At 37.8% G+C, this 27,230-nt stretch overlaps 1 protein-coding gene across 2 annotated transcripts in view; it reads left to right on the plus strand.

Moving 5' to 3' along the window:
• Positions 1–27,124, plus strand: part of BAZ1A (bromodomain adjacent to zinc finger domain 1A) — a 100,316-nt gene extending 73,192 nt beyond the window's left edge. The window contains 11 exon segments of one of the 2 annotated variants that reach the window (NM_001244159.2): positions 1,714–1,838; positions 5,790–6,386; positions 8,991–9,154; positions 9,872–10,026; positions 12,990–13,138; positions 18,870–19,117; positions 19,206–19,432; positions 20,323–20,792; positions 23,617–23,759; positions 25,616–25,703; positions 26,134–27,121. In NM_001244159.2, the coding sequence (NP_001231088.1) occupies positions 1,714–1,838; positions 5,790–6,386; positions 8,991–9,154; positions 9,872–10,026; positions 12,990–13,138; positions 18,870–19,117; positions 19,206–19,432; positions 20,323–20,792; positions 23,617–23,759; positions 25,616–25,703; positions 26,134–26,330 (2,563 nt within the window). In that variant the 3' untranslated portion in view covers positions 26,331–27,121. 2 annotated transcript variants of the gene reach the window in all.
• Positions 27,125–27,230: the final 106 nt, after the last annotated feature.

Below are 27,230 nucleotides of genomic sequence, written 5' to 3' on the forward strand. Positions count from 1 at the left end.
TGATGAAAGAATAATCAAAACGATGTATCTTTTCTGTGCTATATCCTTATAGCAGAATGTTATTCAACATTTAAAAAGAGTGGAATTCTGCAATTCCCATTGAGGAACAGTGAGTTAAGAACCCGACATAGTGTCCTTGAGGATTCCGGTTCAATCCCTGGCCTCGCTTAGTGGGTTGAGAATCTGGCATTGCCACGAGTTGCAACATGGGTCACACACGTGGCTTAGATCCGGTGTTGCTGTGGCTGTGCTGTAGGCCAGCAGCTGCACCTCTGATTCAACCCCTGTTCTAGGAATATGTGCCATAAGTGCAATCATGAAAACAAAACAAAAGGAATGGAATTCTGATACATGCTGCAATGTGAATAAACCCTGAAAACATTATGCTGAGTGAAAGAAGCTAGTCACAAAAGGCCATGTGTTATGTGATTCCATTTGTAGAAAAAGTTCAGAATAGGCAAATCCATAGCAGAAAGGAGATGAGTGATTACCAGGGGCAGTAGAGAGAGGAAATGAAAATGGCTATGTGGTTTCTCATTGTGGATGATGAAAATGTAAAATGTTATGGCATTAGATATGGGCAGTGATTGCACAACTTTGTTAATACACTAAAAACCTCTAACTTGTACATTTTGAATGGTGATTTTTATGGTATGTAAATTATATCTTAATTTTTTTTTGCATTTTATAAACTTTTTCCAGTTACACCAAGATACAATTGACATAAAATGTTGTATTCAAGATCTACAAAGTAATGAATTGACATATGCATATATTGTAAAATGATTACTATAGTTAGTTTAGTTAATATCCATAACCTCACGTAGCTACAATTATTTTTTTCCTTGTGATACCTCAATTTTTAAAAAAAAGGCATGTTATAGATCCCACACTTCATATTTTTTGTACTCAACTAACTTCACTCATTTACATTATCTCTCTGGCTTCTGAGTACATTTGAATTCACAAAATTTACTTTGAATGTAGAATATAAATGATGGAATTTATTTCAAGTTTTATGCAATTTTAGTTTTAATTGGGGCAATGGAGTGGATTAGGTAAAACGTCCACCTAGTGTTCATTCTGCCTACTTACTGTATCTGAAGTTTGTCTGTTTCTCTCCTCCACTGTTTGCCTACTTATCCCCTTTATACTCGGAGCCACCATCACCTCCCTAGCCAAAGTGCCTTCCTTCTAATCATATCATTTCCTTTTTCTAAAATCTTTGACTTTTTTCCTATTAATTTTTGAGTAATGCCCTACAAGGCTTAGTATGACTTAGCCCTACTTTTTCTCATTCATATCTTGGATTATTTCTTTTTCTTTTACCTTCTTCGCCTTCCTTTTCCCTTGAGCTCAGTGCCTTTGTACATGTTGTCCCCTCAGCTAGAAATGGAGATTACTTCTTGCATGTCGCCTTACCCCTCCACACTCTCTCTGGTCTTGCAGTTTAAATGTTAACTTCCTCAAGTGAGCCTTTATTGATCCCCAGGACTAGATTTGGTTCTCCTTGAAATGCTTTCATAACACTTTGAACGTCTCCTTTTTTAGTATTTAATTAGTATTTTAATTTTATAATGGTTTATGTTATTATCTGCCTTCTCTGTGTCATCTTGTTAAGCATAATGCCTGACACTTTGTAGGCAGGCAATAAATATTTTATGAATGGAATTATATATTCATTAATGAATATAATTTGTTTTTATCCTTAAGGGAGGAAGAAAGGGAAGATTTTGATACTAGCACTGAGAGCAAAGAAATAGAACAAAAGGAACAAGATCAAGATACAGTCACTGAAGATGAAGATGACCAAGGATTACATAAAAGAGGCAGAAGGGGTAATAAAGAATTTCTTCAGGGCATGCTTGCTTGATTTTAATTGATAAGTCACTTGTGTTAGTTTGCAATTCCGAAATATATATTATATTACTCCATTTGTTATTCCAAGTTGTGTACAGACAATATTCATATCTCTTTAATAGGACAGTTTCTCATCACTTCAACTTTTGGTTAGTCAGTGAGTTTTGTTGCGTTTTTGTATGTACTACTTTATATTAGACCAAATAGAAATTTTTGTTCTGTAATGTTCTCATTCAACATGCATTCAATGCCTCATTTAGATGCTGGAGATACCAAGATGAGTAATGCTTGTAATTGATGTCGTATGTTGAGAAGAGATATCTCTGCTGGATTAAAATAATTTCATAAATTGCTGGATTAAAGGCAATACATTTTTTAAAGCTTTCGATACAAATTACTTCTGAGGATCTCTAACCATCTTCATTTGATAACTATTAAAGGAGATCCTTAAGTTTATTCCCTGCCTGTAATTTGGATGATATCTCTTCTTTCTGCATTATTTTCTAAATGGTTGTTATAAGTAGACAGAGAATCTTCTATATCACGGAGGTTGTATTCTCTGATTACAATGCAGTTGATTTAGAAATCCAAAATGAATAAAATTCATATTACAAATTTTAAAACATACTTGTTAAGTAGTGGGTCAAAGGAGAAACCATGGAACTTAGAAAATATTTAAAATTAATAAATATTAATACTGCATAATAATATTTGCTGTATACAGTCCCTCTACTTAGAGGAAGATGTATAGCTTTAATACATATTAGGAAAGAAAAAAGGCAAACTGAAGTAGGCATTCATTTAAGAAGTTAGAGGTAGAAGAGTTTCCACTGTGGCACAGCTGGTTGAGAATCCAGCATTGTCTCTGAGGTGGCGCAGCTTGACCACCAGCCTGGCGCAGTGGCTTAAGGATCCAGGTATTGCCACAGCTGTGGCATAGGTTGAAGCTGCGGCTTGGATTTTATTCCCTGCCCTGGGAACTTCCATATACCACAGGTGCAGCTGAAAAAGAAAAAAAATAAAAATAAAAATGAGAAGTTAGAGGTAAAAACTAATGTGTCCAAGTATAACGAAACAATAAATGGGAGTAGAAATTAATAGAAGATAAAACTGCAGTAGAACAACAGAAATTATCACAACTTTGTAAATCAACTATACTTCAATAAAACTTTCAAAAAATGGAGAAAAAAAAACTGCAGTAGAGAACAACAAAACCAAAAGTTTATTCTTTATAATTGAAATTCTTTGTTGAAATTGATTTTTAGGGAAGTGAGGGGTCTCAATAAACAAAATTAAGACTAAAAATGGGGGGTTCCCGTGGCGCAGTGGAAACGAATCCAACTAGGAACCATGAGGTTCGATCCCTGGCCTTGTTCAGTGGGTTGGGGATCCAGTGGTGTAGACCGCAGACATGCCTTGGATCTGGCGTTGCTGTGGCTGTGGTGTAGGGTGGCGGCTGCAGCTCCAGTTGGACCCCTACCTAGCCTGGGAACCTCCATATGCCGTGGGTGCGGCCCTAAAAAAAGACAAAAAGACAAAAAAAAAATAAATAAAAATGGAAGCAACATAATTATAGATAGAGTAGAAATTTAAAGACCAGAGGATATAATAATTTTATAGCAATCAATTTGAAAGTAGAGGCAAAAATGAGCAAAATCCTAGAAAAATGTGAATTATAAATGTGGATTAATGAAAAAATGTAAATGTAAATGGTCCTAGGAGTTCCCATCTTGGCTCAGCGAAAACGAATCTGACTAGCATCCATGAGGACGCAGGTTCCATCCCTGGCTTCACTCAGTGGGTTAAGGATCTGGCATTGCTGTGAGCTGTGGTGTAGGTTGCAGATGCAGCTTGGATCTGGCTTGGCTTTGGCTGTGGCGTAGACCAGCGGCTGTAGTTCCAGTTCAACCGCTAGCCTGGGAACCTCCATATGCCTCAGGTGCAGCTCTAAAAAGACAAAAAAAAGTAAATGGTCCTAAACCATTAAAGATCTTGAGTTAATATTTGAAATCTTTCTATTAAAAAAAATCAGTCCTAGCCAACTTTATGGTGAACTCTGCTCAATTTTAAGGAAGCACGTAATTCCATCCTCGTGCAAAGTCTTTTCAGGCAAAGGAAATGGAAGAAACACTCCCTCAACCATTTAAGTAGTTGACAATGACAAGAGAGAAGTGTAATTCTTCAACACAGCATAAAAGGCCAGTCAGATCACCAGCAATCCAGGCTCTTTCTATGTTTTTGGTACTGTCATCCTTAGGGTTTTGCTGCCATCCTCATATTCCAGAATGATTTATCACCATATCTCCATTCTACCTGGTTGGAAGAGGGGAAGAAGAAAAAGTGGCACAACCCAAAGGTTACATATAATGCTTCTGCTCCCATCTCTTTGACCAGAATTTTCTAATGTAGCCATGTTTACTGGGGAGAGTCTGAGAAATGTTGTCCTTCTTTTGGATTACTAGGTACCCACTAATAATTAAGGGTTCTGTTACCTTAAAGCAGTAGTTAGTATACTACACCTCATTAGCCAAATCTGTCCTGCTCCTGTTTTTATATAACCCATGAGCTAAAAAGAGTTTTTGCATTTTTAAATAATTGAAAAAAATTTTTTAAAGATTGGTATTTTGTAACATATGAAAATTGTATGGGGTTCCTATAGTAGCTCAGTGGTTAATGAATCCAACTAGTAACCAAGAAGTTTTGGGTTCAATCCCTGGCCTCGCTCTCACAGTGGGTTAAGGATCTGGCGTTGCTGTGAGCTGTGGTGTAGGTCGCAGACATGGCTCAGATCCCTTGTTGCTATGGCTGTGGCATAGGCCAGCAGCTGTAGCTCCAATTGTACCCCTAGCCTGGGAACCTCCATATGCCGCAGGTGCAACCCTAAAAAAACAAAAGACAAAAAAGAAAGAAAACTGTATGGAATTCAAACTCAGTGATCATAAATAAAGCTTTATTGAACACAGCCATGCTGACTCATTTACGTATTGTCAGTGGCTGTTTTCATGCTACAGAGCAGAGTTGAGTAACTGTCACAGAAATCATATGACCCACACGGCCTAATATTTAGTAGCTAGCCCTTTATGAAGTAAACTCTCTTGCCTTAGAGGAGGGACTGAATGTATGCTGCAGAATAATGTTACAGACTGCCACACTTTTCATTATGGAGGTGGCAGATTTTTGCGTGTCCCTTTATATTTAACTGTGCCAATTTCTTATTAACATGGTGTATTAGTCTATTCATGCCACCGTAACAAAATATCACAGATTGGGGGGTTTAAACAACACATTTTTTTTTTCTTGGTCTTTTTAGGGCCACAGTCACTGCATATGGAGGTTCCCAGGCTAGGGGTCCAATTGGAGCTGTAGCCGTGGCCTACACCACAGCTCACAGCAACACTGGATCCTTAACCCACTGAGCAAGGCCAGGAATTGAACTTGTGTCCTTATGAATGCTAGTCAGGTTCGCTAATTATGGCCACGTTGTCCATCGTGGTTAGCCATGATGGGAACTCCAACAACAAATTTATTTTATCATAGTGCTAGAGGATGTAAGCACAAGATCAGGTGCCACAGGGTTGATTTCTGGTGAGGCCTCTCTCGGCTGGTGATAGCACCTTCTTGCTGTGTCCTCACATGATCTTCCTCTGTGCCCACAGTGTGAGAGTGCCTTGGTCTCTGTTCTTCTTATTTAAAGACACCAGTCCCCTTGGATTAACCCCACCCTTATGACCTCCTTTAACCTTAATTACCTCCTTAAAGGCCCTGTCTCCAAATACAGTCACATTGGAGTTTAGTACTTCATCCTATAAATTGGGGGATGTGGGGGTGGCACATACAATTTGGTCCATAATATGTAGTAACTTGTATCATATTTCTGTAATGAAAATTTAAAATATGATGACGGTGATCAGATGTTCTTTCAATTATAGGGAAGAGAGGACAAAATGAATTTAAAGAATTTTCAAGGCAGGAAGAAGTCAACTGTGTAACAAGAGAGCCTCTGACTGCTGATGAGGAAGAAGCCTTAAAACAGGAACACCAACGAAAAGAGAAAGAGCTCTTAGAAAAAATCCAGAATGCCATAGCATGTACCAATATCTTTCCCTTGGGCCGTGACCGCATGTATAGGCGGTATTGGATTTTCCCCTCTATTCCTGGATTGTTTATTGAAGAGGATTATTCTGGTCTCACTGAAGATATGCTCTTGCCTAGACCTTCGTCATTTCAGAATAATGTACAGTCTCAAGATCCTCAGGTATCCACTAAAACTGGAGCTTCTTTGATGTCTGAATCTACCTCCAGCATTGACCAAGGTCCATGTGATGATTCTGTGCAGCTGCCAAAACCAGTGCATAAGCCAAACCGGTGGTGCTTTTACAGTTCTTGTGAACAGCTGGACCAGCTTATTGGAGCTCTCAATTCTAGAGGATATAGAGAAAGTGCCTTAAAAGAAACTTTGTTGCAAGAAAAAAGCAGAATATGTGCACAGCTAGCCCGTTTTTCTGAGGAGAAATTTCATTTTTCAGGTAAATTTTCAATGAAACCTGTTTCCTTTATTTTTCTTTCCCAACAATCTCTGATTCGGGATTAAGCATTTTTCAAATTATTAGAGCTATATTTAAAGCACTTTCTTTTTCTTTTGGACTGTGCTTTTAGTTCCTGAATTAGAGAAAATTTGCCCTTTAGAAAAATAAGATTTTCTAGATTCCGCTGTGTTCCATTTGGATTATGTGAAACAGATCTAGAAATGTGAGAAGTTACATATTCTTGCTAATAATCCCATTCCTTGATTAGTAAACTGAATACCTGCCTAAGGCGTTGAGGTTACCCTCCATTTTTGAGCTCTAATAGTGACCTTACTCACTGAAGGTTTTAGCTGAAGGTCCAAGGACAGGTTCCATTAGTTATCACTTCTTTGGAGATGGGCTGCAAGAGCAGATCTGGTAGCAGCATTTCCTATTGATGGTCTACTGATGACAGATAAGACAAAGCACTAAGGCATGTTTAGGTGTAAATGAGATTCTCTAGGTAGAGAACTCTTAGATTTACTGTGACTACTTTAGTTCTCTTCAGGATTAAAAACTGTAGATCACAATTCCTTTTTTTTTTGGTCTTTTTGCTATTTCTTTGGGCCGCTCCCGCGGCATATGGAGGTTCCCAGGCTAGGGGTTGAATCGGAGCTGTAGCCACCGGCCTACGCCAGAGCCACAGCAACGCTGGATCCGAGCCACGTCTGCGACCTACACCACAGCTCACGGCAACGCCACATCGTTAACCCACTGAGCAAGGGCAGGGACCGAACCCGCAACCTCATGGTTCCTAGTCGGATTCGTTAACCACTGCGCCACGACTGGAACTCCCCACAATTCCTTTTTAACAGCTTTATTGATATTTAATTAATACAATATACAATTTACCCTTTTAACATGTACAATTCAGTGGTTTTTAGCATATTCATAGATATGTGTGACCATCACACAGTCAGTTTTAGAGCATTTTCATCATCTCAAAAAGAAATCTCAGAGTACCCACTGTAGTACAGTGGGTTAAGAACCTGACTTCAACAGCTTAGGTCACTGCAGAAGCCCGGGTTCAGTCCCCTGCGTGGTACAGGAATTTGTGCGTTAAAGGATCCAGCATTGCTACCTCTGTGGCTTGGATTCAATCCCTGGCCCAGGAATTTCCATATGCCATAGTGTGACCATAAAAAAAAGAAAAAAAAATCTTCTAACCTTTAACTACCAACCCCCCATAGACCTAAGCAACCTCAAATCTATTTTCTGTCACTGTAAATTTCCCTGCTTGAACATTTTATATGACTGGTATCATATAATTTATGGCCTTTTGGGACTTGCATCTTACACTTAGCATATTTTCAGGATTCATCCAAGTTGTAGCATATACTTCATTTCTTTTTATGGCATTTTACCTATCCATATGTTAGTTGATGGACATTTCTGTTGTTTCCACCCTTTGGCTATTATGGATAATGCTGCTGTGACCATTTGTGTACACATTTTTGCCAGCATATGTTTTCATTTATCTTGGGTAAATATCTTAGAATAAAATTACTGGCTAACATGGTAATTCTGTTGAATCTTTTGGAGGAACTGCCAGGTGTTTCCTAAAGTGGCTCACCATTTTATTTATTTATTTATGTATTTATTTATTTATTTCACTTTTTAGGGCTGTACCCGTGACTTAATGGAAAGTTCCCAGGCTAGGGGTGGAATCAAAGCAAACAGCTACTGGCCTACGCTACAGCCACTGCAACTCGGGATCTGAGCTGAGTCTGCAACCTCCACCACAGCTCACACAACACCGGATCCCCAGCCCACTGAGCAAGGCTAGGGATCGAACCTTCATTCTCATAGATACTAGTCAGATTCGTTTCCACTCTGCTACTGCAGCAACTCAAAGTGGCTTATGATTTTAAATTAAGGGTTAAAATTTTTCCCTGTCCTTGCCAACACTTGTTACTATTGACTTTTTGATTCTAGCCCTTCTTGAGGTGTGAAGTGGTATTTCGTTGTGATTTTGATATGCATTTCCCAAATGACTAATGACGTTAAGCATCTTTTCATGATCTCATTGGCCATTTGTATATATTCCTTAAAGAAATGTCTGTTCAGGAGTTCCCGTCGTGGCGCAGTGGTTAACGAATCCGACTAGGAACCATGAGGTTTCGGGTTCGGTCCCTGCCCTTGCTCAGTGGGTTAAAGATCCGGCCTTGCCGTGAGCTGTGGTGTAGGTTGCAGACGCGGCTTGGAGCCTGCGTTGCTGTGGCTCTGGCGTAGGCCGGTGGCTACAGCTCCGATTCGACCCCTAGCCTGGGAACCTCCATATGCCGCAGGAGCGGCCCAAAGAAATAGCAAAAAGACCAAAAAAAGAAATGTCTCTTCAGATCCTTTGCTCATTTTTAATTGTATTATTTTTTTACTGATTTGTAAGAGTTCTTTACATACTCTAGATACAAGTCCCTTATCAGATAAGTGATATACAGGCTTTTTTTTTTTTTGCTCTTAAGGATTTACTGAGTGGTTTTATATCCATTATCTCACAGTCATAGTCAAATGGGTAGTTGTGTTGTTTAATAAAATCACAATAAAGACATATGATAACTATTTCAGACAAACCTCAAACTGATAGCAAATCTACGTATAGTCGGGGAAAATCTTCCAATGCATGTGATCCATCTCAAATGTCTGCAGAAAGGCAGCTTGAATTGAGGCTGAGAGATTTTCTTTTGGATATTGAAGACAGGATCTACCAAGGAACATTAGGAGCAATCAAGGTTTGTAGCTGTTCCCATTTTTAATTTGCCTAATTACCAGTATTTTGGTCATATTTGTTAATTTATTTGATATAGTCAAGGCATGTGTGTTCCGAATAAATACCAGGGAGTGATAATATTTTTTATGAAAACCAAGTTTATTCCCCTGTATCAAAATGTTTATATGTAGATAGAAATATTTCTTAAATATATGACTGTCTGCTTTTACAATTTAGTGAACATAGTTGATCTTTTTAATACTGATTTTTAGTACTTTTAAACTATCTGTTTTATGGTATTTTTATCCGAGATGTTGAAATGTGTAAGGATATTTTCTTCTTCCTTGACTAGCTCCTGCCTGCTGTGCTGAGTCTGGTTTGTTTATTGGTTTCTTTGTTACCTTTTTAAAATCTGTAAGTAATTCATGCTTGGTATGTGTGTTCTGTTCATTCCTTTGATATCATCTGTCATTTTTTTTTGCTACTATCAGGTGACCAATCTTAGAATTGTTTATGATTGTTTATAAATGTTTATATAGAGAGTAAGGTATTAAAGCTTCCATCTATGAATGATATGAATTCCATTTTGGCCACTTAGTAACCTTATTTTTAGATCCCTTTTTGATTCACAATCTGTTCTAGAATATTCATGAAATTTTCATATGTACATTGAACCTCATACTTCTTAGGATCAGCATGTGCCATTTTGCAAGATTAGTAAATTTAGGTTTTGTTACAGGTTACAGACCGACACATCTGGAGATCAGCATTAGAAAGTGGACGGTATGAGCTGTTAAATGAGGAAAACAAGGAAAATGGAATAATTAAAACTGTGAATGAAGATGTAGAAGAGATGGAAATTGATGAGCCAGCAAAGGTCATAGTAAAAGACAGGTACAAAAAGGATTTTTCAAAGTAATCATCACTTTTCCTTGCCACTTTATTAGTTTTTTGTTTTGTTTTTTCAATAAAGACATTGTCTTTATTTATAGCTTGAATAATTTTTTTCCTCCTTGTTGAAACTTTTTCCAGTCAGTATCTATTTGATTTACATTTCTGAGACACCACTCTCATTTCTTAATTTATCTTTCTGGCTACCCCTTACCTTTGCTGCTGCTTCTTTTTTTTTTTTTAATTATAGTTGATTTACAGTGTCTGTCAATTTCTGCCGTATAGTATAGTGACCCAGTTATACATGTATATACGTTCTTTTTCTCATATTACCTTCTATCATGTTCTGTCACAAGTGATTGGGTATAGGTCCCTCATTGCTTATCCGTCCTAAATCTAATAGTTCACATCTACTAACCCCAAACTCCCACTTCATCCCACCCCTCAGCAACCACAAGTCTGTTCTCTCTCCATGAGTTCGTTTCTTTTTTTTCTTTTCTTTCTTTCTTTTTTTTTTTTTTTTTTTTTTTTTGTCTTTTTACTATTTCTTGGGCCGCTCTCGAGGCATATGGAGGTTCCCAGGCTAGAGGTCGAATCAGAGATGTAGCTGCCAGCCTATGCCAGAGCCACAGCAACGCGGAATCCGAGCAGCGTCTGCAACCTACACAACAGCTCACGGCAAGGCCGGATCTTTAACCCACTGAGCAAGGCCAGGGATCAAACCCAAAAACTCATGGTTCCTAGTTGGATTCATTAACCACTGTGCCATGAACTCCTGAGTTTGTTTCTTAATGTAGATATGTTCCTTTGTGCCATATTTTAGGATCCCCATATAAGTGATATCATATGGTATTTGTCTTTCTGATTTACTTTACTTAGTATGAGAGCCTCTATTTTCATCCATGTTGCTGCAAATGACATTATTTTGTTTTTTATGTTTTTTCCATTGTGTATTATGTACCACATCTTCTTAATCCGTTCTTCTGTTGATGGAGATTTAAGTTGTTTCCATGTCTTGGCTATTATGAATAGTGCTGTGGTGAACACAGGGGTTCATGTATCTTTTTGAATGAAAATTTGTCTGGATATACACCCAGGAGTGGCATTGCTGGATCATATGGTAGTCCTATTTTTAGTTTTCTGAGGTACCTCCGTACTGTTTTCCACAGTGATCGTACCAATTTATATTCCCTAAAGTGTAGGATGAGGTTCCTTTTCTCCACACCCTCTCCAGCATTTATTTGTGAATTATTAATGTTGGCCATTCTTACTGGTGTGAAGTGGTACTTCATTGTAGTTTTGATTTGCATTTCTGTAATAATTAGTGATATTGAGCATTTTTTTCATGTGTTTGTTGTCCATCTGTATGTCTTCTTTGGAGAAATGTCTGTTCAGGTCCTCTGCCCATTTTTCAACCGGGTTTTTTTTTTTTTTTTTTTTTTTTTTTGAGTAGTATGAATTGTTTGTATATTTTAGAGATTAAGCCCTTGTCAGTTGCATCATTTGAAACTATTTTCTCCCATTCCATAAGTCGTCTTTTTGGTTTTATTATGGTTTACTTTACTGTACAAAAGCTTGTATGTTTAATTAGGTCCCATTGGTTTAGTTTTGCTTTTATTTCTATTGCCTTGGGAGACTGACCTAAGAAAACATTTGTATGGTTGATGTCAGAGAATATTTTGCCTATGTTCTCTTCTAGGAGTTTGATGGTGTCCTCTCTTATGTTGAAGTCTTTAAGCCATTTTGAGTTTATTTTTGTGCATGGTGTGAGGGTGTGTTCTGGTTTCATTGATTTACATGCAGCTGTTTAGTTTTCCCAGCACCATTTGCTGAAGAGACTGTCTTTTTCCCATTTTATATTCTTCCCTCCTCTGTCAAAGATTAATTGACCATAGATGTCAAATTTTTTAAGTAACTTTGTTTTTCTTCAAAAAAATTGTTTTAAAATCTAATTTGATTGTGAAGACTTTAATATTTGTAACCACTGAAATGATGATTTTGCTAAGCCTCAGGTTTTCTGTTACTCCACTTAATACTAAAGTAGCCAAAACAACTTGTTAGGATAATGATAATTACTCAATTTTTTAAAAAAGTCTTTGAATTTAAGGTTTTATTCATTTCTGAAAGTAGCCATTCTCTATCCACTTTTCTTTTCTGTAAGAAAACTTAGTAAACTGTAATAGATTAAAATATTATTTGAGCTGTCAGTCAGAACCAATATATCTATAGACAGGTACTTTTACTTTTTCAGAGTTATTTTGGATAGTATCTGCCCTTAAGGATAAGTTAATTGTCTAGAAGGAAGTGGTAGAGGGACATTAAGCCAGCAATTATAGAATAGGGTCAGAGTTGTGGTAGAAGTAACTACCTATTGCAAATGTAGTACATAGGAGGGCTTCGCATCTTGCTAGAATATATGGAAGACAGCAGAGAATGAGCTAGAGGAAGTGACTGTGAACCTAAGACCTGAAGGTGAGGAGGATAGGCGACTGGGAGGGAAGACATCATACCAAAGGCTTTTAGGGAATGGGCTTGTACTTTTAAATGATCTCTTTTGGTGCAGCGTGGAGATTTATTGTAAAGAGAGTAAGATTGGAAGCCATGGAACCAGTTAGTTATGAGACAGCTGTAAGTAAAAGTTGAAGCAGAAAAAATAAAGATAAGCCACCTGAGATACTTATCACTTGAGGCTCATCATAGTATCACCTCTCTGAAACGTTTCCCCTAAGCCTTGTCTCATCCACCTTCCCTCTAGATATTTGCCTTTGTGACCTCCTTAAATGATTTGATAGTTTAGCTCTTAGTTCATATTTTTATCTTCCTTTCCTACTAGCTTATGAGAACTCCTTGAGATTAAGGAAACTTTCTTATACAGGTATAAATAAGCATTTGGATGAATTAGTGGACTGAAGTTTCACCTAATAGTGTTTTTAAGTATTGTAAACTCTTCGTTGTTTTAATTGTAGACTTTTGGGCATAAAAACAGAAACACCAAGTAGTGTCTCAACTAATGCAAGTACCCCACAGTCAGTGAGCAACGTGGTCCATTATCTTGCAATGGCACTTTTTCAAATAGAGCAGGGCATTGAGAGGCGTTTTCTCAAAGCTCCACTTGGTAAGTATCTGTTTTTAATTCAAGATTTTAGTTGTATTTTAAATGCTTTTGAATTACTCTTTATATAATAGAGCTTTATTGGCTGACATAATGAAATTTGTTAACTAATTTGAAAATTTTGAGATCGCATTTACATTTTAAAATAAGAATTCTTTTAGGTGAGTTTTTTTCTATAATACTAAATATTTTTTTAATTCTAGATATTCATTCATTTTAATGAATGTCTGTTTTAACTGTTTCTGTCAGTCTCTTCTTTTGTGAACATTTCATCCAGACCCTGAATAATCAAAGATTATACCTAAGTTTGTTGTTTCTGTTAGTTAAAACAGAACCTCAAAGAAGCTGCTTAAGGAGTTCCCATCCGGTGCAGCGGAAACAAATCCAACTAAGAACCATGAGGTTGCAGGTTCGATCCTTGGCCTCGCACAGTGGGTTAAGGATCTGGAGTTGCCATGAGGTGTTTTGTAGGTTGCACATACAGCTCAGATCTGGCATTGCTGTGGCTGTGGCTCCAATTAGACCCCTAGCCTGGGAACCTCCATATGCCATGAGTGTGTGGCCCTGAAAAGCAAAAAAAAAAAAAAAAAAAAAAAAAATGAAGAAGAAGAAGCTGCTTAAATCCCTACTCTTAGGAGTACAGTGGGTCACTAACCTGAGCTCTGTGTGAGAAGTGCGAAATCAGAAATACCAAGTATTAAAGGGTACACAGATGAGGAAATAATTTGTGGTTAGGATGACAGAAATAATGCTGTCTGGATCATGCTTCAGCAATTTATGAAATTAATATGCTTTTAGAGACTAATGTAGGAACCATTATGTTCCTAGATTATGTGTTTCAAATTCCATATCAATTTTCATGTTATAACTGCCTCTACTTCCCTGTGGTCTTTCCGACATATTGATTTAGTTTATAATTCATCATATTGAGATAGTTTATATCTCAGTAGTAGAGTACCAGAAGAAACAATTTTTTAATTTTTTGCATTATTTTATTTATTTTTGGCCACACTCATGGTATGTGCAAGTTCCCAGGCCAGGGATTGAACAACCCAAGCCACTGTGGTGCCACAGCAGCAACCCAAGCCACTGTGGTGACCATGCTGGATCCTTAACCCACTGCACCATAAGAGAATTCCAGAAACAGTTTTTTTTGTTTTGTTTTGTTTTTTAATTTTACTTTTTGCTTTTTAGGGCCACACTCGTGGCATATGGAAGTTCCTAGGCTGGGGGTTGAATCAGAGCTACAGTTGCCGGCCTACACAACAGCCACAGCAACGTGGGATCCAAGCTGAGTCTGCAACCTACACCACAGCTCACAACAATGCCAGATCTCTGACCCACTGAGCTCTGATTGGACCCCTAGTCTGGAAACCTCCATATGCTACAGGCGCAGCCCTAAAAAAAAAAAAAAGAATTATGACTTTGCTTTCTTTGTTACTGAATACTGGTTTACGTATTTAGTTTTTGAAGGAAAACCTTGAATTTGAATTTTTGAAGAGAGTGGGGTTGGGAGCGAGCTTATAAAACATCTTAACTTTGTTTTTTTCTACATTTCATATCTCAGCTAATTAGACTTTTAAATTGTTATATAAAAAAAGTTGACATTGTTGAATCTTAATAGATTTATTTATTAAAAAAATGAACAGCTATGGAATGCATGCCTACTTATTTTACATATAGTATTTATTCACCCTCTTTTTTTCCTTTACTAGCATAGGGAGAACTATGGAGTAGGAGATGTGTTGAGGGTTTTTTTGTTTGTTTGTTTTGTCTTTTTAGGGCCACACCCGAAGCATATGGAGGTTCCCAGGCCAGGGATAAAATCAGAGCTGCAGCTGCCAGCCTACACCACAGCCACAGCAATGCCAGATCCGAGCTGCATCTGCGACCTACACCACAGCTCACAGCAACACCAGATCCTTAACCCACTGAGCGAGGCCAGGGATGGAACTGGTGTCCTCAATGGATTCTAGTTGGGTTTTTTACCACTGAGCCACAACAGAAACTGCAGAGATGTTATTTTTTATCTCCTGTAGAAACCTGTGATGGCATAGTGACATGGATTACTTTGTAGTGCCAGTTACCAGTAGGAAGTCTCCCAGTGTGATATTTGATCATTAGAATCTACCATTATTTTGTGTTAGTAAAATACTTTTAATTAGTAATTTCTTGAGGATTTTATCTGTTCTAACATAATGGAAAATGAAAGAGAAGCAAGACATTTCTGCCCTTGAGAGTTGTATAATCCGGGGAAGAAGCAAAGTTTAAGATAAAACAAACAACAGAAAAATGGAATCATATATACTGTTTATCCCTAAGTACTTACATGAAAATAGAAAAATAAGGACATCTATTTATATTTTATATTTAAAATGAGTAGGAGTAAGTAGGATAAAATTTGAACCTTGAGCTACCAATGGTTTGTTTTTTTTAAAATGAGTGTACAGCTAATATTTTTCCATCCATTTGCATGTATTTATGTACATGTGTGTATGTGTTTTTTTAATGATTTTTATTTTTTCATTATATTTGGTTTACAGTGTTCTGTCAGTTTTCTATTTGGTTTAATTTTCTTAAAGCATGTCTCTCTGTCTCTTTTTTTTTTCCTTTTTTTTTTTTTTTAGAGCTGCACCATTGGCATAGGTCATATGGAAGTTTGAAGGCTAGGGGTCTAATCGGAGCTACAGCTGCCAGCCTATGCCACAGCAATGCCAGATCTGAGTCACATCTGCAGCCTACACCACATCTCATGGCAGCTTGAGATCCTTAACCCAATGAGCGAGGTCAGGGATTGAACCCACAACCTCATAGTTCCTAGTCAGATTCGTTTCCACTGCTTCACAATGGAAACTCCCTTAAAGCATCTCTTTGATGAAAACTTACAGCATTTCACCAGTGTTTGAGTTAAGAATCATTCAAACTGACTTTCAAGGTTCGAGAGGTTCTTTTTTTTTTTTTTTTTTTTTTTTCATTTTTTTCCCCTGCCCCCACCATGGCATATGTAAGTTCTCTGGCTAGGCATATGTAAGTGAAGCAACACAAGATCCTTAACCCACTGCACTGGGCCAGGGATCAAACCAGCAACACCACAGAGGCAAGCTGGATCATTAATCCACTGTGCCACGGTGTGAAAATTCTTCATAATTTTTCTTCCACTCTTCCATGTTGGCCTCTGCAACCTTATTTCTTGCCATTATCAGTAAGAATGCCCTCTAATTTATCCAGAAAGGTTTCTTCAAGATCTTTGAACTAGCATTTCTTGTTGCCTTCTCCTTGGAGGTTCCTTTCAGACCAGACTTTTTCATGAAAACTTATATCAGAAAATCAAGATAAATAGAAAGCCATAAAACAAGAGAGTGAAAATAAATCAAATGAACTATATTATTACATTTATCTCCCTCTTTGCTGATATTTCTCTTCAGCTTCATCTAAAGAGTCATTTGACCCATCCATTTTTCCCCTCTCCCACTGGGTTATAAATCTCAGTTATTGTTAGAGGGTCTGATGCTTTTTTGTTTTGTTTTGTCTTTTTAGAGCTGCATCCAAGGCACATGGAGGTTTCCAGAATAGGGGTCGAATCAGAGATGTAGTCACTGGCCTACACCACAGCCAAAGCAATTCAGGATCCAACCCTCATCTACAGCCTACACTACAGCTCACGGCAATGCAAGATCCTTAACCCACTGAGCGAGGTCAGGAATCGAACCTGCATCTTCATGCATACTAGTCAGGATTTGTTTCCACTGAGCCATGACAGGAACTCCTCTGATGCTTTTTCAAACTGCTTGATTATTTACTCATATTTTCAAATGTTCATTTCTTAAAACATACTAAACATAATTATTTTATAATCTCTCTAATTCTGTGTCTCAAGTCTTTATGGGTCATGTTTTGCAGGCTGTTGCTTATTTTGTTTTCACATGTGCCTTATGGGTTTTGACTATTAACTCTTATTCCTCAGAATTTAATCTATGGAAATTTCTTCAGAGAGAATTTGCAAAGATTTGCATTTGTTTCTGCCATTCACCTGAAATCATTACCAACGCTGAATGACTTTAAAATCTTAGCTTGTGGAGTTCCTGTCGTGGCACAGTGGTTAACGAATCCAACTAGGAACCATGGGGTTGCGGGTTCGGTCCCTGCCCTTGCTCAGTGGGTTAACGATCCGGCCTTGCCGTGAGCTGTGGTGTAGGTCGAGGACGCGGCTCGGATCCCGTGTTGCTGTGGCTCTGGCGTAGGCTGGGGGCTACAGCTCTGATTCGACCCCTAGCCTGGGAACCTCCATATGCCACGGGAGCGGCCCAAAGAAATAGCAAAAAGACAAAAAATAAAAAAATGAAATAAAATCTTAGCTTGTGTTTTTTCAGGTTTTAAACTTGATCAAGCCTTTGCTAGCAGTTACATCATCTTAGGGTAGATTTATTTCCCCTTTTCACCCAATACCTAGGGCCAGATGAGCAGATTTCCTTGCTGCTTTTTTCTTGGGGCTCCTGTTTCACCCCTGACACTTACAGGTGTCACTTTTGGGGGTCCTTGGGGATTCACTATGTTGAATAGGCCTTGGGTCTTAATGTCCTTTCTCTCCCTCCCTGCCAAACAGTCAAACGTGAGCTCAAGATGCACTAGTATTTGGCAGGTCTCTTGCCTTATGACTTCAACTCATTGTGTATATCTTCACTCTCCCAGCTGTATTAAAAATTTCTTGGAGTTCCCTTTGTGGCTCAGCAGAAACAAACCCAACTACTATCTATGAGGATGCAGGTTCAATCCCTGGCCTCACTCAGTTGGCATTGCCACAAGGTGTGGTGTTGGCTGCAGATGTGGTTCAGATCAAGCATTGCTCTGGCTGTGGCGTAGGCCAGCAGCTGCAGCTCTGATTCGACCCCTAGCTTAGGAATTTCCATATGCCATGGGTACAGCCCTAAAAAGAAAAAAAAAATCTTAAAAGCAAGGGCCATAGAGTAGATTTATTTCATATTTTGTAAAGTGCTGCACATAGGATCAGTGTGATTCAGGGATAATGACAGGCAGTTTACATGTCTTATGTGTATTATCTCATAAAATGTCTTATAAACAAACCACAAATTACTGCTGAGGAATCTGAGACACAGAGAGGTTAAGTAAATTGCCCAAGCTCACGTAGGACAGCTAATCAAGGTAGACTGACTTCATAGCCTATATTCCCTTAACCATTGTGCTACTACTCGTGGAGTTTTATTTGAGGAAATAGTGGAAAATGTGGCATGATGGGACCAAACTATGTGTGGAGTCTTATATATCTTGCAGAATTTTGACACGTGGTAGGCCCTTCATAATTAAGTATAATGTCTTAGGAAAACTAAGGTGGTTGCTATACTGAAGAGCAGTTGAAGATGCCAGGGTAAAATGATAGACTGGCTAGATTTATGGCATCTAGTAAAATGATTCCTAATAGATTTTTTAGTCCAGAAGACACAGGATTGCCAAAGTTACTTTTCTTTTTTAGCTATTGAAATCCTCAAACATTTGGTTTATAGATTTATGCAATTCCTTATGTCATAAACAAGATGTGGCTCAGCAAATATTTTCTTTAACATGAGGTTTTTGTTTTTAATATCAACACAGTCTTTTTGTGAAGTATTAGGAGAAAAGAACTGTAAAGTCTAACCTATTTAAAATTACTGAGAAAATAGTTCTAGGAGATATCTAGGGTTTGCTTAGGAACTTTAATCACTTTCTCTTTTCATTTAAGATGCCAGTGACAGTGGGCGTTCTTATAAAACAGTCCTGGACCGTTGGAGAGAGTCTCTCCTTTCTTCTGCTAGTCTATCCCAAGTCTTTCTTCATCTCTCCACCTTGGATCGCAGTGTGATATGGTCTAAATCTATACTGAATGCACGTTGCAAGATATGCCGAAAGAAAGGCGATGCTGAAAACATGGTACTTTGTGATGGCTGTGATCGGGGTCATCATACCTACTGTGTTCGGCCAAAGCTCAAGGTATTTTTTTCACCTACTTCTCAGATCAGAATTGAGGCATTGAGATTCTTTGCATCAAATGATTAATGATATTTATATGATTTATCAGACTGTGCCTGAAGGAGATTGGTTTTGTCCAGAGTGTCGGCCAAAGCAACGGTCTAGAAGACTCTCCTCTAGACAGAGACCATCCTTGGAAAGTGACGAAGAGCTGGAAGACAGTCTGGAAGGTGAGGATGATGAAGTTGATGATGATGATGAAGAGGGTCAAAGTGAGGAGGAAGAGTATGAGGTAGAACAAGATGAAGATGATTCTCAAGAAGAGGAAGAAGTCAGGTAAGTCCTAACATGCAATAAAATGAGAGTTTATGAGGAGTGTTAATCATACAGTCTCTTCACTGTCCAAATACAAATGAAATGGTTGGGGTCCATAATTTTTTTAAAACTAGTGTAGAGTATACTGGTATAAGTTACCCTTGCTTTTCATGTATTACAAACATCAGAAGATGGAAGAGATTCTTGGTGTTGAGGCACAGTAAGTTTAAGGTCTATTTGTATGCCACTCATGTAGGATACTCAGTATCAATAGTAATGAAAAATGACAGTCTCCTGTAGCATAAGGAGGCAAAAGATTTGCATTTTAAGTTTCTGAGGAGTTCCTGTTGTGACTCAACTAGTTGGGTTGATTACCATAAGGACTCAGATTTGATCCCTGGCCTCACTCAGTGGGTTAAGGATCTGGTGTTGCCGTGAGCTGTGGTATAGGTGACAAACATGGCTTGGATCCTTCATAGCTGTGGCTCTGGCGTAGGCTGGCAGCTGCAGCTTAGATTTGATCCCTAGCCTGGGAACCTCCATATGCCACAGATACAGCCCTAAAAAGCAAAAAATAGGTTTTTCAATATGATTAAGTCCATTTATTCTGTTCTTCTAAGAATTTCGTTACAGTTTATCATAATTTAGGATTTGATTTTCATGATGATGTCCTTGAAATTATTAAACATTCTCTTTGCATTATAAAGAAATACATGAAAGCACATTTTAAATTTCATGAAAAATCTATTGGCTCTAAATTTAAGGAATTAAATATAGGTTAAGTCTCAGTGACATAGAAAAGCTTAGTTTGTAGAACTCATTGGCTGAATGAATATAGAACAAGGGGAATAAAAGTGATTATATGTTGATCATTGCTCTGTAAAGTAATTGTTTTGTAACACTATTCATAGCCCACCAAAACGAGGAAGACCTCAAGTTAGATTGTCAATTAAAACAAGAGGGAAACTGAGCTCTTCTTTCTCAAGTCGTGGCCAACGACAAGATCCTGGAAGATATACTTCAAGGAGTCAGCAGAGTACACCCAAAACAACTCTTTCTTCTAAAACTACCAGTAGAAGCCTAAGAAAGATAAAATCTGCTCCTCCTACAGAAACTAAGTCTTTAAGAATTGCCAGTCGTTCTACTCGCCAGAGTCATGACCCACTGCAAGCAGATGTATTCGTGGAACTACTCAGTCCTCGTAGAAAACGTAGAGGCAGGAAAAGTGCTAATAATACACCAGAAAGTAGTCCCAACCTGCCTAACTTCAGGGTCATTGCTACAAAGTCAAGTGAGCAATCAAGATCTCTAAATGTTGCTTCAAAACTTTCTCTGCAAGATAGTGAATCCAAGAGAAGAGGCAGGAAAAGACAATCTACAGGTATGAAGACCTCTAATTTAAATTATTCTTTTTAAAAATTTTTATTATAGTTGATTTACAATGTTCTGTCAATTTCTGCTGTTCTGCGAAGTAACCTAGTTACAGATATTTATACATTCTTTTTCTCACATTATCCTCCATCATGTTCTATCACAAGTGACTAGATATAGTTCCCTGTGCTATACAGCAGGTTCTCATTGCTTATTCACTCCAAATGCAATAGTTTGCATCTACAAACCCCAAACTCCTAGTCCATTCCACTCCTTCTGCCTCCCTCTTGGCAACCACACGTCTGTTCTCCATGTCCATGAGTTTGTTTCTTTTCTGTAGATAGGTTCATTTGTACCATATTTTAGATTCCAGGTATAAATGATATCATGGTATTTATTCTTACCTAAGAAAATTGAGTGATTTGGAAAGGTTGAATGTTGAGATACTTTGGATCATTTTCAAAAGACTCACTATTCAGAATTACTATGGAGCAACCTAACCTGAAGCATAATATTCAAGGAAGGGGCAGCTATTTGGGAACTAAAGATAAACTGCATTACTAGTAATTCTACTAATGTAGCAGAGTAGTTGTTAAGAAATTCGCCAACAGCGAGTTCCGTTGTGGCTCAGCAGGTTACGAATGTTACAAGTATCCATGAGCCTGTAGGTTTGATCCCTGGCCTTGCCCAGTGGAATCCAGTGTTGCTGTGGCTGGTAGTTGCAGTTCTGATTCGACCCCTAGCCTAGGAACTTCTATGTGCCATGGCCCTAAAAAAAAGCAAAAAAGAAAGAATGTTCTGAGGTGTTTTGTTTTTGTTTTTTGTGGGTTTTTTTCTTTTTGCCTCTTCTAGGACCAAACCCGCGGCATATGGAGGTTCCCACGCTAGGGGTGGAATCAGAACTGTAGCTGCTGGCCTTCGCCACAGCCACAGCAACGCAGGATCCGAGCCGCGTCTGTGACCCATACCGCAGCTCACGGCAACGCCGGATCCTTAACCCACTGAGCAAGGCCAGGGATCGAACCCGAAACCTCGTGGTTCCTAGTCGGATTCATTAGCCACTGAGCCACGACAGGAACTCCTACAATGTTCTGTTTTTAATGGAGAGATTGGCCAATACTTGCACAGGCTCAGCTTATCACAGTATAACATGTTTCATTCTCTTCCACCTTTTCTTCCTTCAAAACACACATACTCATCATCACCTCGATGAGCTACTTCTGGTAATTTGGTAAGTCTCCCATCTAACACACTGAATCTGGGGCAAGGGAGAGTTGGGAACAGTAATATTGCTAAGGAGTGATGACCAATGATCTTTTTTTTTTTTTTTTTTTAAGGGGAGTCAGCAGGAGCCCTTTTTAGTTCCCCACCCTCATGATAGCTTTTGCTGAGGGGCCACTGCTAGCACCCCACTTGCTCCCCTCCCTTTGGCCTAAGACGGCAGGGCAGTGCAAGGGCAGTATGGGGGCACTGAAGGAGCACGCCACGACTCCCCATTCCCAGAATCATCATCATCATAACACTCGGCAGACCAACTATCTTTTTAATTCTGATAATTATTGTTCATAGTAGTATTTATCCATATAATAATGCCTTTACCCATTTATCTCTCTCTTTTTTTTTTTTTTTTTTTTTTTTTTTTTTTGTCTTTTTGCTATTTCTTGGGCTGCTCCTGCAGCATATGGAGGTTCCCAGGCTAGGGGTTGAATCGGAGCTGCAGCCGCCAGCCTACGCCAGAGCCACAGCAACAGGGGATCGGAGCCGCATCCTCGACCTACACCACAGCTCACAGCAACGCCGGATCGTTAACCCACTGAGCAAGGGCAGGGATTGAACCCACAACCTCATGGTTCCTAGTCGGATTCGTTAACCACTGCGCCACGACGGGAACTCCATACCCATCTATCTCTTCAATCCTATCTTCCCTTTTCTTTAATGCCAGTAGTAATAAAACTTTGATTTTTTTAAAAAATGACGTTAACCAAAAAATGCTACTACTGTTCTTTGAAGAATTTTAGAGAGTTTGTGTTGCATTATTCAAAAACGTGACTGGGATTTCCTGTGGGTTTTTTTCTTTTTGCCTCATTTTACTATAGTCCAAGACATATTTTTAATAAAATGGAGTAAAAAAACAATCCACAGATTTTGTGTTCTAGAATTTCCTTTTTTTGTTTCTCACCTGTGCCACGTGGAAGTTCCTGGGCCAGAAATTGAACCCCTGCTCCCGGAGCCACAGCAGTGATAATGCCGAGTCTTTAACAGCTAGGTCACCAGGGTACTTCTAGAATGTCCTTTTGTATTACACTCTTTACAGTCTGTTCCCAGTGAATGTTTATTTCAATTGGAAACTTTTAATATCAAAAGGAAATAATGTGTGGTTTCCAAGGGGGAGGGAGTGGGTGGACTGGGAGCTTGGAGTTAATAGATGCAAACTATTGCATTTGAAGTGGATAAGCAATGAGATCCTGCTGTATAGCATAGGGAACTATATCTAGTCAATTGTGATGATATAAAGGACATGATGGAGGATAATGTGAGGAAAAGAATGTATATATGTGTGTATGTGGCTAGGTCACTTTGCTGTACAGTAGAAAATTGACAGCACTATCAACCAACTATAATGGAAAAAGTAAAAATCTAAAAAAAAGAAAGGAAATAATGAATTTTTGGTCTAAATTTATATGTCTCAGCACGTAAGTTAGTTTAACATCTCAGTGGGTAGAGTATCGGTTTTCTGGTTGAATTTAGTTTTTATTTATATGCCCTGTTTGGCTTGTGGTGATCAAATATTTTGCTTGGTTATCACCTAATAATTAATACAATTCTTTATTCAGAATCATCTCCTATGACACTGAATCGAAGGAGTTCAGGCCGACAGGGAGGAGTTCATGAATTGTCTGCTTTTGAACAACTTGTTGTAGAATTGGTACGGCATGATGACAGCTGGCCTTTTTTGAAACTTGTTTCTAAAATCCAGGTAATATTACTAGACTTTATAAAATTATTCATGTATATATCTGATTTAGTCTACATGGCAACTCTGAGGTAGTCAAAGTACTTATTTAGTCACTGTCTACTTAAGAAAAAAAACTTGGCAAGTTGGTTCCTATATTGAAAAAAATGGAGTTAGATAGTCAGCTCAGTCCCTTCTAGTGCTGTGACTGATTCTTTTGTTTTTGCTTTTAGATAACTTTACTTTTAAATGTTTATGACTAGTAGGAAACTTCACTAAATAGGAAAACAAATAGAGATACTTGCTTTTGTTTTGGCCAAATAGTACAAATGAGATGTGGAAGAGAAATTTCCTCTTGATAGAAGTTTTAAAAGAAAAATAACACATTCTTGGAAATGATTTAAAATTGAAGAATCCTGTCATGGCTCAGCAGGTTAAGGACCTGACTAGTATCCATAAGGACACGGGCTCAATCCCTGGCCTTGCTCAGTGGGTGAAGGATCTGATGTTGCCATGAGCTATGGTGTAGATCACAAACGTGGCTCAGATCTGGCATTGCTGTGGCTATGGCGTAGACTGGCAGCTGTAGCTGCAGTTAGACTCCTAGTCTGGGAACTTCCATATGTTGCAGGTGCAGCCAACAAAAGACAAAAAAAAATTTGATAACCAGAGTTACTCTAATGCTGCTATGACTAGTTCTTATAAATTATGACATTGTGTTGAAATAACCTCACTTTTTTATGTAATGAATATATATGTAATGGGTTCAGCTGAGTATCATTATTGGTATTTCTGTTATGTAAAACAGCGTCTCTCGAACTTTAGCAAATACCAGAATCACCAGAGAGCTTGCTAAAGCAGAGATGACTGGTCCCCACCCAGAGTTCTTGATTAACTAGGTCTGGGATGATGCCAAGTTATTTACATTACTGAAAAGTCCCCAAATGAGGCTGATGGTGCTGGTCCAGAGACCACAGTTTGAAAAACATTGATGTAAAAGATAGATATCTTAAATAACAGAGATGGCATATCCTAACTAAGGGATGTGAGATGGGGCTGTGGTTATTTAATATGTATGGCAGAATCTGATAGCCGTATATAGTACTATAGAATTTAATATGTATGGCAGAATCATATAGCCATACATAGTACTATAGCAGAGATAGGACATGAGAGTGTACTGTCTAGAAGTTATAATGGTCTTTCAGATGTAGAGAAGAGGAGTTTGATTTGATCATTTCAGAGGGAGGGAATAGCAGGAATTAGAAAATTTTTCTGTGGAAGAACTGTTTGGTCTGGTCATTGAAGAAAGATGGAATTTCTACAGTGAGAAATGGAATGAGGACAGTTCAGGAAGTGGGAACAATAAGTTTAAAGACTAAGAAGTGAGAATATGGGAGTGATGGGTAATTTGAGTGCAGCAGAGGGTACGTTAGAGGGGCTCAGACATGACTAGACTATAAAAGGCCTCATCGGTATTAGGGGACAGTCCCTGAATGAAAAAGTGACATCATCAGAATTCTACTTTGAGATTTCTAAAGCCAGAATGTATAGGATTAACCAACATTGAATAGCATCTTATAAAAGTTAACTCTCAGTTTGATTGTAACTGATTTTTCCTGAGTAGTATATATGGAGAAAAAAATAGGACACAAGCAAATCTGTAGTCTACCTTTTTCATAATAAATTGATAACATTTTTATAGTATCAAATAAGTTTCTACAGCATTATAGTGACTGAAATGTATTATGTAATTTTAATGGACTAAGAGTATTCAGAGGTTAATATTCAGTTGCTTTTAAGTGTAAAACTTGCATGTATTTGACTACTTATCTCCAATAAATTTTCTATGGGAGAGATATATTTGAATTATTTTACAGGTCCCAGACTATTATGACATCATCAAAAAGCCCATTGCCTTAAATATAATTCGTGAAAAAGTGAACAAATGTGAATATAAATTAGCATGTGAGTAATTTATGTTTTTCTCTGATAATCATTTCTGGGCAGGTAGAGGGTAGTTTTCTTTTTATTTAATGATGTATATTAATGTAATTGCGTAGATGGCATTCCAAAAAAAATCCCTGAAATGCTTAAATATGCATATATAAAAGGTGGATGGGGATTGAATGAGTTAAAGATATTTTCTAGAATCTGATCTTAGTAGACATTCTTTGTAATTACATGAAATGCATCTAAATAAATAATTGCATATTCTCAATAAAACAGTTTTTAACATATTTGTTGTTAGACAATTTAAGCTTTAGTTCTGCCTCCTTGTTTCAGTCTTTATTTCCTAAAGAAAAAATGCACTTCCATTTTCTTAATGACATTTCCAGATATGATACAAAAGTTATATTTATAATTTGCTTTCTAATCTCTTTTTTTTTCATTCTAGCTGAGTTTATTGATGATATTGAGTTAATGTTTTCGAACTGCTTTGAATACAACCCTCGTAACACAAGTGAAGCAAAAGCTGGAAGTAGGCTTCAAGCTTTTTTTCACATTCAGGCACAAAAACTTGGACTCCATGTCACCCCTGGGAATGTGGATCAGGTTAGCACACCTCCGGCGGCAAAAAAGTCACGAATCTAATTTTGTCCTTCTAAAGGATATATCTGAAGAAAACAAATTGTTCATGAAAATGGAACGTTAAATCATGCTCTAAAGCAGACATATATATATAAAGCAATAACAACTGATTGACCACATTGAAGTGTGGCCTGCACTATATATATTCTCAACGTTGATATTAAGCACTCAGGAGAATGTAGGAAAGATTTCCTTTGCTACAGTTTTGTTCAGTATCTACTAAGTTTGATAGATGTATTGGATACAGTACTGGTTTACAGAGGTTTTTGTACATTTTGAGATCATTCATGTGTCCCCATATCTCAGAAAATATTTTTTCACCTATGATTTATTTTGCCATTGACTTTTTTTGGAAGTGTGGTATTAAGGGAGATTTATCTACACAGATCTTCCATTATAACACAGTTTAGAAAAAAGTTATGTCTGAGAATTGTTTAATGAGCACATTCTTTCAACACTACACATGAATGAATCCAATTTTATATCCTTGAAGTGCTGTACCAGTGCTGGCTGGAGGTATTAAGTCTGAGTTTATTAATTAGATATTTATTTAGCATTCAGAGTAATTTGTGAATTTGTTTTGTATTTATAAAATTTGTACCTGGAAAATGTTCTTTAATTTTTTAAACATTTTATTGTGTTTTCGTTTTATTTCTCTAACTTCCTTAATCAATCAATAAAAGATAATACCCTCCCCTTTCCCTGGCAGTTCTTTCGGTTTTACAGAACTGTATTATAAGTTTTTATGTACAACTTTTTAAGTGTACAAATAAAATGATACATTTTTTTTTCAAGTATTCTGAATTTCTGGAATTTTGACAAATAAGAATTTGACTTCTGCATGCGATAAATACAGACCGTAGGAGTCTATGTTTTATTGTACCTGAGTCTATATAGCAGTGG

This window comes from Sus scrofa, chromosome 7, assembly GCF_054392235.1.
Source record: "Sus scrofa isolate SSC_HxYL_T2T_F1_AM1 chromosome 7, Sscrofa_HxYL_maternal_Yorkshire_Landrace_v2.0, whole genome shotgun sequence".
NCBI classification, from domain to species: Eukaryota; Metazoa; Chordata; class Mammalia; order Artiodactyla; family Suidae; genus Sus; species Sus scrofa.